The 14,885-nt window shown below is 46.1% G+C and overlaps 1 protein-coding gene across 4 annotated transcripts; it reads right to left on the bottom strand.

Moving 5' to 3' along the window:
- Positions 1 to 8,728: 8,728 nt before the first annotated feature.
- Positions 8,729 to 14,396, bottom strand: LOC118947724. 4 transcript variants are annotated; one of them, XM_036972781.1, is made up of 9 exons: positions 14,319 to 14,396; positions 12,570 to 12,671; positions 12,383 to 12,440; positions 12,029 to 12,176; positions 11,901 to 11,937; positions 11,374 to 11,654; positions 9,446 to 11,120; positions 9,175 to 9,253; positions 8,729 to 8,930 (listed from the first exon to the last, which is right to left on the bottom strand). In XM_036972781.1, the coding sequence occupies exons 1-9, from the start codon at positions 14,328 to 14,330 to the stop codon at positions 8,767 to 8,769; spliced, it is 2,556 nt and encodes an 851-aa protein (XP_036828676.1). In that variant the 5' UTR covers positions 14,331 to 14,396; the 3' UTR covers positions 8,729 to 8,766. The 4 variants fall into 4 exon arrangements, with proteins under 4 accessions (XP_036828676.1, XP_036828679.1, XP_036828678.1 ...); XM_036972784.1 differs by lacking the exon at positions 12,383 to 12,440 and having other exon boundaries at positions 14,319 to 14,395; XM_036972783.1 differs by lacking the exons at positions 12,029 to 12,176; positions 12,383 to 12,440.
- Between the last annotated feature and the right edge of the window lie 489 nt (positions 14,397 to 14,885).

Here is a 14,885-nt window from a genome sequence, read left to right as displayed (position 1 = left end):
AATTGGAGGCCACGGAAGGAGAGTTGTATGGCATTGAAGCTTGCCTGGAGGGTTGTTAACACAGTGTCCAAAGAAGGGCCAGAGACTCACCAGCAGCAAGAGCGACATCATTGATGTATACAGAGAAGAGAGTCGGTCCAAGAATTGAACCCTGTGGCACCCCCATAGAGACTGCCAGAGGTCCGGACAGCAGACCCTCCGATTTGACACACTGAACTCTATCAGAGAAGTAGTTGGTGAACCAGGCGAGGCAATCATTTGAGAAACCAAGGCTGTCGAGTCTGCCGATGAGGATGTGGTGATTGACAGAGTCTAAAGCCTTGGCCAGATCAATGAATACGGCTGCACAGTAATGTTTCTTATCGATGGCGGTTAAGATATCGTTTAGGACCTTGAGCGTGGCTGAGGTGCACCCATGATCAGCTCTGAAACCAGATTGCATAGCAGAGAAGGTATGGTGAGATTCTATTGTTTTCATACTGTTTTTATTTTATTTACTTTTCTGCTCTTTTGCTCACCAGTATCTTTACCTGCACATGACCAGCTGATCATTTATCACTCCAGTGTTAATCTGCTAAATTGTAATTATTCGCCTACCTCCTCATGCCTTTTGCACACAATGTAGATAGACTCTTTTTTTCTACTGTGTTATTGACTTGTTTATTGTTTACTCCATGTGTAACTCTGTGTTGTTGTCTGTTCACACTGCTATGCTTTATCTTGGCCAGGTCGCAGTTGTAAATGAGAATTTAATCTCAACTAGCCTACCTGGTTAAATAAAGGTGAAATAAAATAAAAATAAAAATCTGGCACTTTTTTTCAGAAAACCGATGGCAGCGTCTATCATTGCTCTTCTACCATCTATCCCATGTCTGCACCTCCCTCTTCCATCAAAAACAAATTACCTGGTTAAAGTTAGTTAGGATAGGGGTTAGGGTTAAGGTTAGAGTTAAGTTTAGGAGTTAGGTTAAAGGGTTAAGGTTAGAGTTAGGGGAAGGGTTAGCTATAAGGGTTAGGGGAAGGGTTAGCTAACATGCTAAGTAGTTACAAAGTAGCTAAAAAGTGGTAAGTAGTTGAAAGTTTGCTAATTAGCTAAAGTTGTCTGTGATGAGATTCAAAATCATAACCTTTGGATCGTTAGACATCCGTGTTATACTGTATGCCCACCCCTCCACCCTGACCAACCACCCTACTTTCGTTTTTGCCTTAAATAACCATTTGTCTTATATAACCATACCAAACATAAGATATTATACTAATTTGAGTGTCCCGGAATTACATTTACTATGTTACGTCTAGTCTATGAGATCAGGCTGATCACAGGCATGAACAGAGTAACAGGTCATTGAAGTTATGAGTGTGAGTGTTAGAGAGGGATTTGAGGATTTCACTGTGGGTCAATGCAGAGCTAAGCATGAAGGATTTTTGTGGCATGACATAAAACCAGAAACCACAGCACAGAGGAAACCTCTGAGGGTCATAATGGCTGGTCCCATTAAACCTGGGGGAGGAGGAGTTTCAGCAGACCTCAGAGGACAGGAGCTGTCATGGTGTTAAGGACAGTAGATGAATCACCACACTTTTTTGCTCTTGTTCCCTGTGTGTGTGTGTGTGTGTGTGTGTGTGTGTGTGTGTGTGTGTGTGTGTGTGTGTGTGTGTGTCTTGACAGAGGTAGAACGTGATGAAATACAGAATTGTGCGTTCGTTTGTTGTAGCTTTTTATTATTGTAATAGATAATTTTCATCCCTAGCTTTTTAAGAATGAGGCAAGATGAAGTCAAATTTCTCAAACAAGAAACATGGTTGACTGTTTCCCTTCAGTCGATTTCTCATTCTCTTGTAAAATAGCAATGATGCAAGCGCTCTGATCTAGAAGCCAGTGAAAGCGAGAGGTTTTACAGCTAGTTTGTTCAGCTCAGGAAAGCCCCACGGCAGCACTTTGGAGTGTAGCATTGTGTTTTGGTATCCTCATCTCCTTTGACAGAGTCTCCCGCATAACGACGGAGCAGATAAAGCAGTACTGGGTAGAGCTGGTGGGGCTTTCAGAGTCAGTTTCATCTTTCTGCTCAGGCACAGGGCAGGCGTCATATGAAGTGTTTATCTCAGGAGTGCCTGATTTACCTCTGATTGGTGTCAAATGTGAGAGAAAGTGGGATCCGGGTGCTCTTTTTCCGTTGTATGGATGTCTGTCTTTGACGGAGAAAAGCCTTGCCATTGAGAACATTATTCCAGTCAAAGAGATACTATCAATATTTGTGTTGACACATACCCTACTGCTTCAGTCAGGATAGCATCACGGCTGGGGATTTGTTGTCATCTGTCTGAGACTGAGATACTGGTTGAGCAGAATACATTTAGAGGTACGTTAGGAAGAAAATCCTGCATGTATGAAAAAGCCCACCCTGTGGATTTCACAACGTCTGCGGAAGTCGAAGCCTCTCCTAGTTCGGGCGGTGCTCGGCGGTCAATGCCACCGGTCTTCTAGCCATCATTGATCAATTTTTTATTTTCCATTGGATTTATCTTGTCTTACTACACACCTGGTTTCAATCCCATTCATTACCTGTTGTGTATTTAACCGTCTGTTTTCCCTCATGTCTTTGTCAGAGATTGTTTTATGTTCAGTATTCGTGTTTTGTATTTGGTGCGCGACGGGTCCTCGTACCCACTTTGTTTCATTGTATTTCATGGTTTTGGAGTTATGTGTTTTAAGTTATTAAACTACTCCATTCCACCAAGTTTTAATTATCCTGCGCCTGACTTCCCTGCCACCTATACACACGACTGTGATAGAATCTCTGACCAAAATGTAGTCAGCAGGAGAAGGTACCCCAGCCGTGGAGGTGGTGGAGCGCGTCCTGGAACATACGCCGATGATTTCCAAGCTGAGCGCCGCCATGGATCTCGTTGTCCAGAATATGGACCGCTGGGAGACACAGGGAGTTTTTCCAGCGCCTCTACCAGCACAACCGGGGTCTACCCTGAACACCCCTTTCCCACCTGAACCTAGCTATCCATACCACAGGGATACGACGGAGATGCTGCCGGCTGCCAGGGTCTCCTCCTAAAACTAAGCATGTACCTGGCCACGGTCCACCCAGCTCCATCGGACCGTGAGAAGAGTTTCGCCCTCGTCTCGTGCCTCACCGGGAAAGCCCTGGAGTGGGCCAGCGCTGTGTGTGGAGGGGGAGATGCGAAGTTGGACAATTTTGAGGAGTTCACCCGCTGTTTCCGGACAGTATTCGACCACCCACCCGAGGGCAGAGCGGCGGGTGAGCGCCTTTACCATCTGAGGCAGGACACGAGGAGTGCCCAGAAGTTTGCGCTGGAGTTTAGGACTCTGGCTGCCGGCGCTGGATGGAGCAACAGGGCCCTGATCGACCATTACCGCTGTAGTCTACGTGAGGACGTCCGTCGGGAGCTTCTCTGCAGTGACACCACCCTCACCTTCGACCAGCTGGTGGACCTGTCCATCCGGCTGGACAACCTGCTGGCTACTCGCGGACGTCCAGATCGGGGTCTGGTTGTTCCATCCTCCCGCACACCCTCTCCGATACCCATGGAGCTGGGAGGTGCGGTGCGCAGGGAAACCGGAGGGGGTTTCCTCTTGTGCACCATATGTGGCCGCAGAGGTCTTACTGCTGGTCGGTGCCGGGTTGGTTCCTCTGGGAATCGAGGTAGCAGGCAGGGCGCTCTGGCGTCACCCCAGGTGAGTAGGCACGATTCTCATCCAGAGCCCTCTGTTGCACATATGTTTGTCTCTGTTACTTTTCTTGAATTTTCCCCGCGTTCCCAGCATAAGGCGCTAGTAGATTTAGGCGCGGCTGGGAATTTCATTAATAAAGGATTAGCTCATAGTTTAGGGATCTCCATTGTTCCTGTGGATATGCCTTTCCCTGTTCATGTCTTAGATAGTCGACCATTAGGGTCAGGGTTTATCAGGGAGGCAACCGCTCCTTTGAGTATGGTAACGCAGGGGGGTCACAGGGAAAAGATGAGTATTTTTCTTATTGATTCTCCTGCGTATTCCGTGGTGCTGGGCCTACCCTGGTTAGCTTGTCATAACCCCATTGTTATAACCCCACTGTTTCTTGGCCACAGAGGGCTCTCACGGGGTGGTCGTGAGAGTGCTCAGGTAGGTGTTTGGGGATTTCTGTTGGTGCTACTACGGTGGAAAGTACAGACCAGGTCTCCACCGTGCGCATTCCCCCAGAATATGCCAATTTGGCTCTCGCCTTCTGTAAAAAGAAGGCGACTCAATTACCACCCCATCGACGGGGGGATTGTGCGATAGATCTCCTGGTAGACGCTGCACTTCCCAGGAGTCACGTGTATCCCCTGTCGAAAGTGGAGACGGTGGGTATGGAGACATATGTCTCCGAATCCCTGCGTCAGGGGTACATTCAGCCCTCCATTTCACCTGTCTCCTTGAGTTTCTTTTTTGTGAAGAAGAAGGATGGAGGTTTGTGCCCGTGCATTGATTATCGAGGTCTCAATAAAATCACGGTGAGGTATAGTTACCCGCGATTGAGTCAATGCACAGGGCTCACTTCTTCAATAAACTGGATCTCAGTTTGCGTACAGAGTGCGTACAATCTAGTGCGTATTCGGAAGGGAGATGGGCGTAAGAAGGCATTTAGTACCACCTCAGGGCATTATGAGTACCTCGTCATGCCGTATGGGTTGCAGCCGTGCGTAATTAGCCGACTCCCACCACGGTAAAGGAGGTGCAGTGATTTTAGGGTTTGCCAACTACTACCGGAGGTTTATCAAGGGTTTTGGTCAGGTTGCTGCTCCCATTACCTCACTGCTAAAGGGGGGCCCGGTGTGCTTGCAATGGTCAGCTGAGGCGAACATGGCTTTTAGGCACCTGAAGGCTCTGTTTACCTCGGTTCCTGTGTTGGCTCATCCGGATCCCTCTTTGCCGATCATAGTGGAGGTGGACGCATCCGAAGCTGGGATAGGAGCAGTGCTCTCTCAGTGCTCGGGTACGCCACTGAAGCTCCGCCCCTGTGCCTTCTTTTCGAAGAACCTCAGCCCGGCGGAGCGAAACTATGATGTGGGGGACCGGGAGTTGTTGGCTGTCGTCAAGGCCTTGAAGGCGTGGAGACAATGGCATGAGGGGGCTAAACACCCTTTTCTCATCTGGACTGACCATCGCAAACTGGAGTACATCCGGGAGGCGAGGAGACTGAATCCTCGTCAGGCAAGGTGGGCCATGTTTTTCACCCGTTTTGTGTTTACCCTCTCTTACAGACCAGGCTCCGAGAACGTTAAGGCAGACGCACTGTCCCGGCTGTATGACACAGAGGAGCGGTCCATGGATCCCACTCCCATACTCCCAGCCTCTTGTTTGGTGGTGCCAAACAATGAACATGCACCTGTGGAACGGTCATTAAGACATGAGGACTGCAGATGTGGCCAGGGCAATAAATTGCAATGTTCGTAGTGTGAGACGCCGAAGACAGCGCTACAGGGAGACAGGACAGACAGCTGATGGTCCTCGCAGTGGCAGACCATGTGTAACAACACCTGCATCGGTACATGCGAACATCACACCTGCGGGACAGTTACAGGATGGCAACAACAACTGCCCGAGTTACACCAGGAAAGCACAATCCCTCCATCAGTGCTCAGACTGAATAGACTGAATAATAGGCTGAGAGACGCTGGACTGGGGGCTTGTAGGCCTGTTGTAAGGCAGGTCCTCACCAGACATTACCGTCAACAACGTCGCCTATGGGCACAAACCCACCATCGCTGGACCAGACAGGACTGGCAAAAAGTGTTCTTCACTGACGAGTCGCGGTTTTGTCTCACCAGGGGTGATGGTCGGATTTGCGTTTATCGTCGAAAGAATGAGCGTTACAGAGGCCTGTACTCTGGAGCGGGATTGATTTGGAGTTGGAGGTTCCGTCATGGGCTGGGGCGGTGTGTCACAGTATCATCAGACTGAGCTTGTTGTCATTGCAGGCAATCTCAATGCTGTGCGTTACAGGGAAGACATCCTCCTTCCTCATGTGGTACCCTTCCTGCAGGCTCATCCTGACGTGACCCTGCAGCATGACAATGCCACCACGCACAGAACGAGCAGTATGGCTGATTTCCTACAAGACAGGAATGTCAGTGTTCTGCCATGGCCAGCAAAGAGCCCGGATCTCAATCCCATTGAGCATGTCTAGGACCTGTTGGATCGGATGGAGAGGACAGGGCCATTCCCCTCTAGAAATGTCTGGGATCTTGCAGGTGCCTTGGTGGAAGAGTGGGGTAACATCTCACAGGAATAACTGGCAAGTCTGGTGCAGTCCATGAGGAGGAGATGCACTGCAGTACTTGATGCTGCTGGTGGCCACACCAGATACTGACTGTTACTTTTGATTTTGCCCTTCCCCTTTCGTTCAGGGACACATTATTACATTTCTGTTCGTCACATATATGTGGAACTTATTCAGTTTGTCTCAGTTTTTGAATCTTATGTTCGTACAAATATTTACACGTGTTACGTTTGCTGAAAATAATTGCAGTTGACAGTGAGAAGACATACATACATACACACACACACACACACACACACACACACACACACATACACGCATACACGCATACAAGCATACATGCATACATACATACATACATACATACATGTATGTGGGGCGGCAAGTAGCCTCGTGGATAGAGCATTCGGCCAGTAACCGAGAGGTTGCCAGATCAAATCCCCGAGCTGACAAGGTAAAAATCTGTCGTTCTGCCCTTGAACAAGGCAATTAACCCACCAAGATTGGCAAATTCGCCACTGGCGCCCTTTGCTCTTCACAGATGAAAGCAGGTTCACACTGAGCACGTGACAGACGTGACAGTCTGGAGACGCCGTGGAGAACGTTCTGCTGCCTGCAACATCCTCCAGCATGACCGGTTTGGCGGTGGGTCAGTCATGGTGTGGGGTGGCATTTCTTTGGGGGGGGGGGCGCACAGCCCTCCATGTGCTCGCCAGAGGTAGCCTGACTGCCATTAGGTACAAAGATGAGATCCTCAGACCCCTTGTGAGACCATATGCTGGTGCGGTTGGCCCTGGGTTCATCCTAATGCAAGACAATGCTAGACCTCATGTGGCTGGAGTGTGTCAGCAGTTCCTGCAAGAGGAAGGCATTGATGCTATGGACATGCCCATCCGTTCCCCAGACCTGAATCCAATTGAGCACATCTGGGACATCATGTCTCGCTCGATGCTTTAGTCCAGGTCTGGGAGGAGATCCCTCAGGAGACCATCCGCCACCTCATCAGGAGCATTTTTGGGTGATTTTGTTGTCAGCACATTCAACTATGTAAAGAAAAAAGTATTTAATAAGAATATTTCATTCATTCAGATCTAGGATGTGTTATTTTAGTGTTCCCTTTTTTTTGTTGAGCAGTGTACATACATTCATAAATACATACATACATACATACATGTATGTGTGTGGGGCGGCAGGTAGCCTCGTGGTTAGAGCATTGGGCCAGTAACCGATCGGTTGCCAGATCAAATCCCCGAGCTGACAAGGTAAAACTCTGTCGTTCTGCCCTTGAACAAGGCAATTAACCCACTGTTCCTATGGCCGTCGTTGTAAATAATAATTGTAAAAAAAAAAAAATGTTTAAATAATAATAATAACTGACTTGCCTTAAGTTAAAATAAATAAAAAACAATCATACACTCTAACAATAATGCTACAGAAGTGACACCCGGACAGGGACGGTCCCAAAAGATTACAGCCATGAGTGATCAACTTACACTTTATAACATGTTGTCTTCTGTCTGATTTAATGTGACCCTCTTCCTGTCTCGTAACAGATCCAGCCCCTGACGGTGGCCCTGACCCAGACTACATCCCCAGGTCCAGATGATTCCAGCAGGCACAGCCCAGGAGGTTCAGCAGAAGCTCTTCCAGCAGCAGGTGGTGACTGCAGCTGCCTCGCTTCAGATACAGAGCCCTCTCCTCACAGCCCGGCCCAACAGGCCCCAATTTCCGCTGCAGCAGTCCCCAGTACAGCAGCAGCCAGCCAAGGGCCAGGCTCGCGGAGGGGCCATGAGGGGAAAGGCCCAGGCCAAGCCCAGCGGGGGCAGCAGCTAGGTGCACACAGGACTAGTTAGAGCTCCCCTTTCAGCTAGGCTAAGCAGGACATCTCATCAGTGTAAATGCACTCAGTGACTGAGGAGCAGCATTATGAAGAGATCCAGCGTTATGAAGGAGTGGTGGAGTCCAGTCTGAGGTGGCTGTGTTGAATCTAACCTGGTTTAAGGAACTGCTCCATGTAAAGGAATGACCTGTCTTTTAAGAGTGTCATCATCTATCTTCAACACAGTACTGTAACTGTCGGCTGTTTCCTTCGCGACTGTTTCAGAAGGTCTCCCCTGGAGGAAACCTGGACCAACATCCAGGGGGAGGTTTAAGATCAGAAAAGCAGAAAAACAATATTCATGCCTTTTTTTAAATTGATGAATATATTAATGTTACTATATCAGAAGAGAAAACATTTATTTGGGTAGGAGGGCAGAGATTCAGGCCTAAAGCCACTCAGAATATCCTAGATCACTGGATCAGAGGGCATGTCACACAGTGTCAGAAGAGTCAGACTGTGTAGAAGGGCTATACACTCCACTATAGTTAATGTTGCTATCACTGCTAACATTTAAAAGACCAGTATTGTAATCTGGTCTGTTAACGGGAGCACATAAGAAGACAAAGGCCAATTTAATGCAATGAATGACGTTTAATAAATTGTCTGAAGTTACTTGGTCTTTAAGGACTGTTTGAAGGGCTTGAACAGGCCTTTGGAGATGGCAGAAAACATCCTGACGAGAAGTGGACGTTTGTGAGGCGTCTCCTGTTGGGAGCTGGCGGGGAGATCCTTTGGCAGTGCAGACATGGCAGCATGTGGCACTATGCTGGGCACTACAGAAGAGAGACAGAGAGTTTACATGCACTTTAATTCAGAAATGATGTAATGTATGTTACAACTCAACATAACTGACACTGATAAATGAGAACCAACAGCTTGAGTTTTGGAGAATATAATTACTTTTACATAAGAGATGACTAATGATTGCGTATATAACCTTTGTAAGGTTATTTTGAAATGGCATTTCTTTGTACACCAATATCTCAAACAGACTGTTGTCCTGTTGTGTGAACTTACGCATGCCATCTTCAGCAGTGGTCTGTACTTGTTCTGATTCAGAGCGGTGGGAATCCTTCTTGTTCCCCTTCTTGAATAGCTAAGTATTTAAAGAGAAAAACATGTTTTAAAAAATGTCACAGCTGACCAACCTCATGATGATAACAATCACACCTACCACACCAGCACAACAACATTTATGATTGGTTTTGGAATGAACGGATGGTTTTATATTTTTACACTGAATAGCATTGTTTACTCACAACTGTTCATTTAAATACGTTTGCTGTACCTTTAAGTTGCTTGTCAGCCTGACCAGCCTTTGTAGAAAAGATAGTTTCCCGCTGCTAGCCCTCACATCCTCAGCCAGTGGAAGAGCCTTAGGCCCGGTGGTTTTGACTGATGTTCTTGAGGCTGCCCTCAATGCCTCATTACATCTGTGGAGAAGCGCTTCACTCAAAGACTTGACAAGAATCCTATCAAATGAAGAGTCCTGAGTCGACACGGCCTGTTGGAGGATTTTCTCCGAGCCAAACTCCTCCAACAGATTTTTATAGACGACTCTGTAGACTTTATGAATCCTCAAGTTCTCTGGATAGGCTTGTGTCTCAGAGCAGCCTGACCATGCACAGAAGACCTCCATAACTTTGGGGATCAGGTCTTGTGACTTGCGTGTGACGTCAACTGGGTAATCTTCTGCTGGGGTTTGGATTTCTGTTAGAATTCTCATTACTAACATGCTGATGAGGTCGGTGACGTCATCATCACTGCCCAAGTTATCAGAGGATGGGGTTGGAAGTGTGACATCTTTGACCATGTCTGGGCTGGTTGACATATCGTCCCTGACAATGTTTTGAGCTACACCAGAATGACTGGTGGTATCCACTTCCTCTCCATCAATGTTGGCCTTCAAGATTTGTGCCGCATTGGAGGTCTCGCTTGTTGCCATAATGGTGCCAGAAGGAGACAGCCGAGGGGAGGACTTGTCACTCAATAGATTGCCTACATCAGATATAGTGGTTTCAGATGTTTGGAGAGATTCAGTTGGAGAGGATCCTATACTTTCTGCATCAGAATCCACAGAGTACATGACCTGGCTTACCATAACTTTGGTAAAGAGACTGACTGTGTCACTAAATACTGATGAGGAAGAAGAGCATGAAATTCTATCTTCAGACACTCTAGCCAAAACCTTGGCCCCCTGAGCCAAACTCATTGAAGTTGAATAGGGCACAAAACTAGGAAGCAGGAGGCACTTAACAGACTCCTCTACAAACAGCTGAACCAGCTCGTAAGTTGTGGGCTTCCCCACCTTGTCATTCCTCTTCAGCTTCGAAACGATGGTATCAGATGCACTCTTTCCAGCCGCCACTGTCAGTCCCAGAGGGGTCAAGTTGCTATCAGAAATTATGCGGTTGACTTGGTGACTGAGATCACGGGAGAGAGCACCAATCTTACCCTGAGATATGAGCTCCTCCAGTCTAGCTATTGCATCTGTTAGATCAGGGTGAGATGTAACCTGCCCTTCTGCCTCTGGATATACTTTCTTCATGATGGTATCGGCTATGGCAAACATGCTTGTTCTGGCATCACACACCATTGTTTTTGGCTTACTAGATTCGCTCATGTCAATGACTGAGCATCTTACAATGGGCTGAGCAGTACTCTCGGGTAACTCAGAAGGAATGGGAGTGCCAGGGAGTGCAAATTCCCACTCTGTCTTCTGTGATTTGGCAGTTGAGAATGACAACGAGGAAGAAGACCGCAGTGACTCTTGATAGACCAATTCCTCGCCAAATTCGCTGCTTATCTTCTCAATGTTCTCCAGCATAGTTCCAACCACTTTATCTATTTGTGAAAGCTGTCCTGCAGCCACCATTTGGTCAGATTTTGACAGTTGCTCCTGGACACTGCTGATGATACTGTCCTCTGGCATTCCCAGGTGGGCTTTCAGTGAGGTCTGGGAACTTTAAAATGAACAAGCAAAAGCATGTTAATTGCTGTCTGGAGTTGGAAAATCAATATCTTAGTGCTAACAAATCTAACAAGCATTATAATTGAGTATTCTAAATGTAATTTATATGTGTGCATTAGATATTGCAAAACACACCTGTTAGAAAGCTGGAAAATATTGAAATGGGGAAATTATTGTTCATCAGTTTGAGGGTTAGGATTAACTGCACACACACACACAGACGCATTATGGGGAACATACAGTACCTCTTGGAAGAGGGTGTGCTAGACCTTGGTCGGAGAGCCCTGCCGCCACAGTTACACATCTCCTTTGCCAAATATTTAACTTCCTGGATGAGTTCTAGTCTTTTCTGCTCAAAGGCAGTGAAGGATCTTGCACTGCCGCCCCTCTTGAGTGAGTCAGCGTTGTCATAAAAGCCCGTCACCCCTAGAATGCGGGCCAGGGCCGGCAGCAGGATCTGCAGGGTGGTCTGTGCAATGAAGTTGACAATGGTCTTGCACAATTTTGCAAGCTGTTCCTTTGTCATCTGCATTGCACAAACAAAACAGAACACACACAGCAGGTTTGGCAATGAAACTCTGATGTAAAGTATTCTAGATTGAACAGAATGCATTTCATCAACATCGTTTTCCTTATCTGTGACTGAATTCAAAGTTGGATGAAGTATGACAGATTAATGAACGTAATAGCAGAATAGAACTATGGTTAATTCCTCTCTCGATTCAACATAACATTCCCAAATCAAAGGTCAAAGGCTGATGGAGAAACTTACAGGTTTTTTAAATCCTTTATAGATCACTTGCCATTGCCTAGAAAAGAAAAAAGAAATGTGTTTTAGTTACTTTTATTTCCTTCTGCACAAAATATGTGAGGCTAGAGCAAAACATGGGCCTAACATACTCATCAGTAAGATTGCGCATGAATGAGATGAGGATTGGGTAGCAGTCCTCCATCTCATCTTTGTTGCCTGGGCCGAATGCAGCCTTAAGAGCATTCTTCTCCAAGAGCTCAATAACAGATCCTCTGTCCGGGTGTTTATTCCTCAATCCTAAATATGTTATTACCGTATAGGACAATTCAGGATAAGTCAGACGCTTTTCTCTTAATACAATACTTTGATAAAATTGCTACAATAGGACTATTGAATAAAACTATCCATGCAACATTTCTTACTGACTCCAGTTTCTAACATGACCTTTATCTATGATATGCAGGTTTAGAGAACCAACATACTACAGAGTGAAAATCTATGACCTGCATCCGTATCAGTGCCCTGCTCCCCTGACTTCTTGGCACTACTTTTCCTCTTCGCCTTGGATAGAATATAATAGAATAGATTCCAGATCACAAATAATAGACATGTTACATCAGGTCAATGCAGCTATTGTGACAATTGAGTGTTACTAGTCTAGTAGTTGCCCTGTCACACCTGCCATTTTACCTTTCCTGTCTTCTTGGGCTCCTTCTTGAGCTGGGCCACTGGTTCTTCCTCAACAACCTCCCTCCCCTCCCTCGGGGGATCATCATCATCTCTCTGTACTACCTGAAGGACATAGGAATTTCATGTCAATGTCAGATTAGATTCTTGCAAAGGACATCATAGAGCTACAGCCATATCAGAGCTAAACTGGTGATTGACTTAATAGAGAGAATTAGACATTTGTTTTTGCAATAGCCTATGTTATCTTAAATGACGTTTTCCTTAGTTACATTCCCAAATATGTTGTTTCATTTAACCTACCCTTTCTTCATCCATAATAGCATACAGTATTTTTTATATCTCGAAAAACTTGTCCTTGTCTGTGTTGTTTTCACTCATGTTGAGTTTACTGAGGACAATATTGCAGCCACTGACGAATTAAGAACTTCATACCACGTCATGGAATGTTAGACCTTTATGACATCAGGGGCTAATTGCACATTCCCATTCTCTCATTAATATTGGGGGGAAATATATTGATCAGATCACACAATTTCCCCATCAACCGTTTTCGATACAGCTAGGCCCACATTGAAATCTGTTCACTAAGCACTGTGACTCAGCAGGTCAAAACATAAATAAACCTAGTCTAATTTCGTGTCGACCTCTTTTGGATTTATTTCGGTACCCCATTTAGTGAGCCAGTTGATTGATATATTCCTTATAGTGCATTCCTTAAAAGTAGGCCTACATTAGGGAATAAGGTGCTATTTGGTAGCATATTCCTCTCTAGCCCATGCCTCCACCAATCCAATGATTTTAGATTTGTAGGAAGAAGCGAACGAGAGTGTACACTTCAGGAGAAGGGAGATATTATTGGACTGTATCCCTAGGCTATAGCCAGTCCTAAACCAAGTAGCCTTGAATACGAAACCAAAAGCTTGGATTGCCAAAGGCCTATAAGAGCTAAATTGGTGATAACAACTTTAAACTTACTGTAAAACATGTTCTACCTTCCCCTATATTTCTCTTACCTTTTCTTCCACCATAGCTCATTTATATATCGAAAAGCATGTCATTGACTGTTTTGGCTTTGCTACTCTCATGTCGAGTTATGATAAAAGAGCATTTTTGCAGACGCAGACTTTTAGTTAGTCGGGACGTCATGGACTGTTTTGGCTTTGCTACTTTCATGTCGAGTTATGATAAAAGAGCATTTTTGCAGACGCAGACTTTTAGTTAGTCGGGGACGTCATGGACTGAAGGCAGTAGAAATGTTAACAAATGTTGATATGTTGCCCTCTTGTGGAATTATTTAGGTACAACAACAATGTGTTGTGTAGGATCCAAATGATTGTTTTCTCCTCATCCCTGTGTTACGTCCTATTATCAGTCTCAAACAGAGAGCAATACACTTTAATAGTAGAGGGTTAAACACTCTTTGCGATGTAATTATTTGATGCACCGCAAGGGGCTATTGTGTTGTCAGCATTGGGTTCATGTCTCGTGTACTTTCGTATTTTTTTGTATATTATATATATATAATATATATATATATACTCAGCTGTTCTCCCGAACCCCACTCATACACGGCTAGAGCCCAATACTCCACCTGATCCTTGCTGTAAACTCTGGACCTTGGCACCGGTTAATCGCTGCTACCGATTGGCTATAGTGGATCTATAGTGGCTACGCCACTGCCACGAAGCTAGCACCAGTTAGCCGTGAGCCAGGCGCATCTCCCTGCTAGCATTCTAAATTTTACAATACCTCTTTCGCCATCTGGCTTGGATTCTCTGTCGACACGGCCCCCCGCCGCACCACCACGACTGGTCTGCCGACGAATACTCCATCCGCTGTGCCTTCAACCGGCCTCCGTCGGAGGGCTACTAACTTTAAACGCCGTGTAGCCCGCGTGCTAGCGTAATTGCGGCTTCCCTGTACCATCTACTGCTGCCTTCTGGACACTATTATCACTTGGCTACAGAGCTGATGCCTGCTGGACTGTCCATTAATCACGTACTCCATTCTGTTATTTATTTTTTTATCTGTCGGCCCCAGCCACGGTTTACAATGGTAGTGTAGTTCCACTCTTCATACCTCTGATACCTCCTTTGTACCACCTCCCACACATGCGGTGACCTCACCCATTACAACCAGCATGTCCAGAGATACAACCTTTCTTATCATCACCAGTGCCTGGGCTTACCTCCGCTGTACCCGCACCCCCACCATACCCCTGTCTGCGCATTATGCCCTAAATATATTATACCATGCCCAGAAATCTGCCTCCTTTTATTCTTTGTCCCCAACTCTCTAGGCGACCAGTTTGATAGC

Source organism: Oncorhynchus mykiss, unplaced genomic scaffold (genome assembly GCF_013265735.2).
Source record: "Oncorhynchus mykiss isolate Arlee unplaced genomic scaffold, USDA_OmykA_1.1 un_scaffold_195, whole genome shotgun sequence".
Classification (NCBI taxonomy): Eukaryota; Metazoa; Chordata; class Actinopteri; order Salmoniformes; family Salmonidae; genus Oncorhynchus; species Oncorhynchus mykiss.
Note: the sequence above shows the minus strand (reverse complement) of the source record. Positions and strands in the feature narration are given on the sequence as shown.

Coding starts and splice junctions, on each gene's coding strand:
- LOC118947724 (XM_036972781.1), bottom strand. Junction 11,938..12,028: donor ATGCGCAATCTTACTGATGA/GTATGTTAGGCC, acceptor TTTCTTTTCTAG/GCAATGGCAAGTGATCTATA. Junction 11,655..11,900: donor ATAAAGGATTTAAAAAACCT/GTAAGTTTCTCC, acceptor TGTGCAATGCAG/ATGACAAAGGAACAGCTTGC.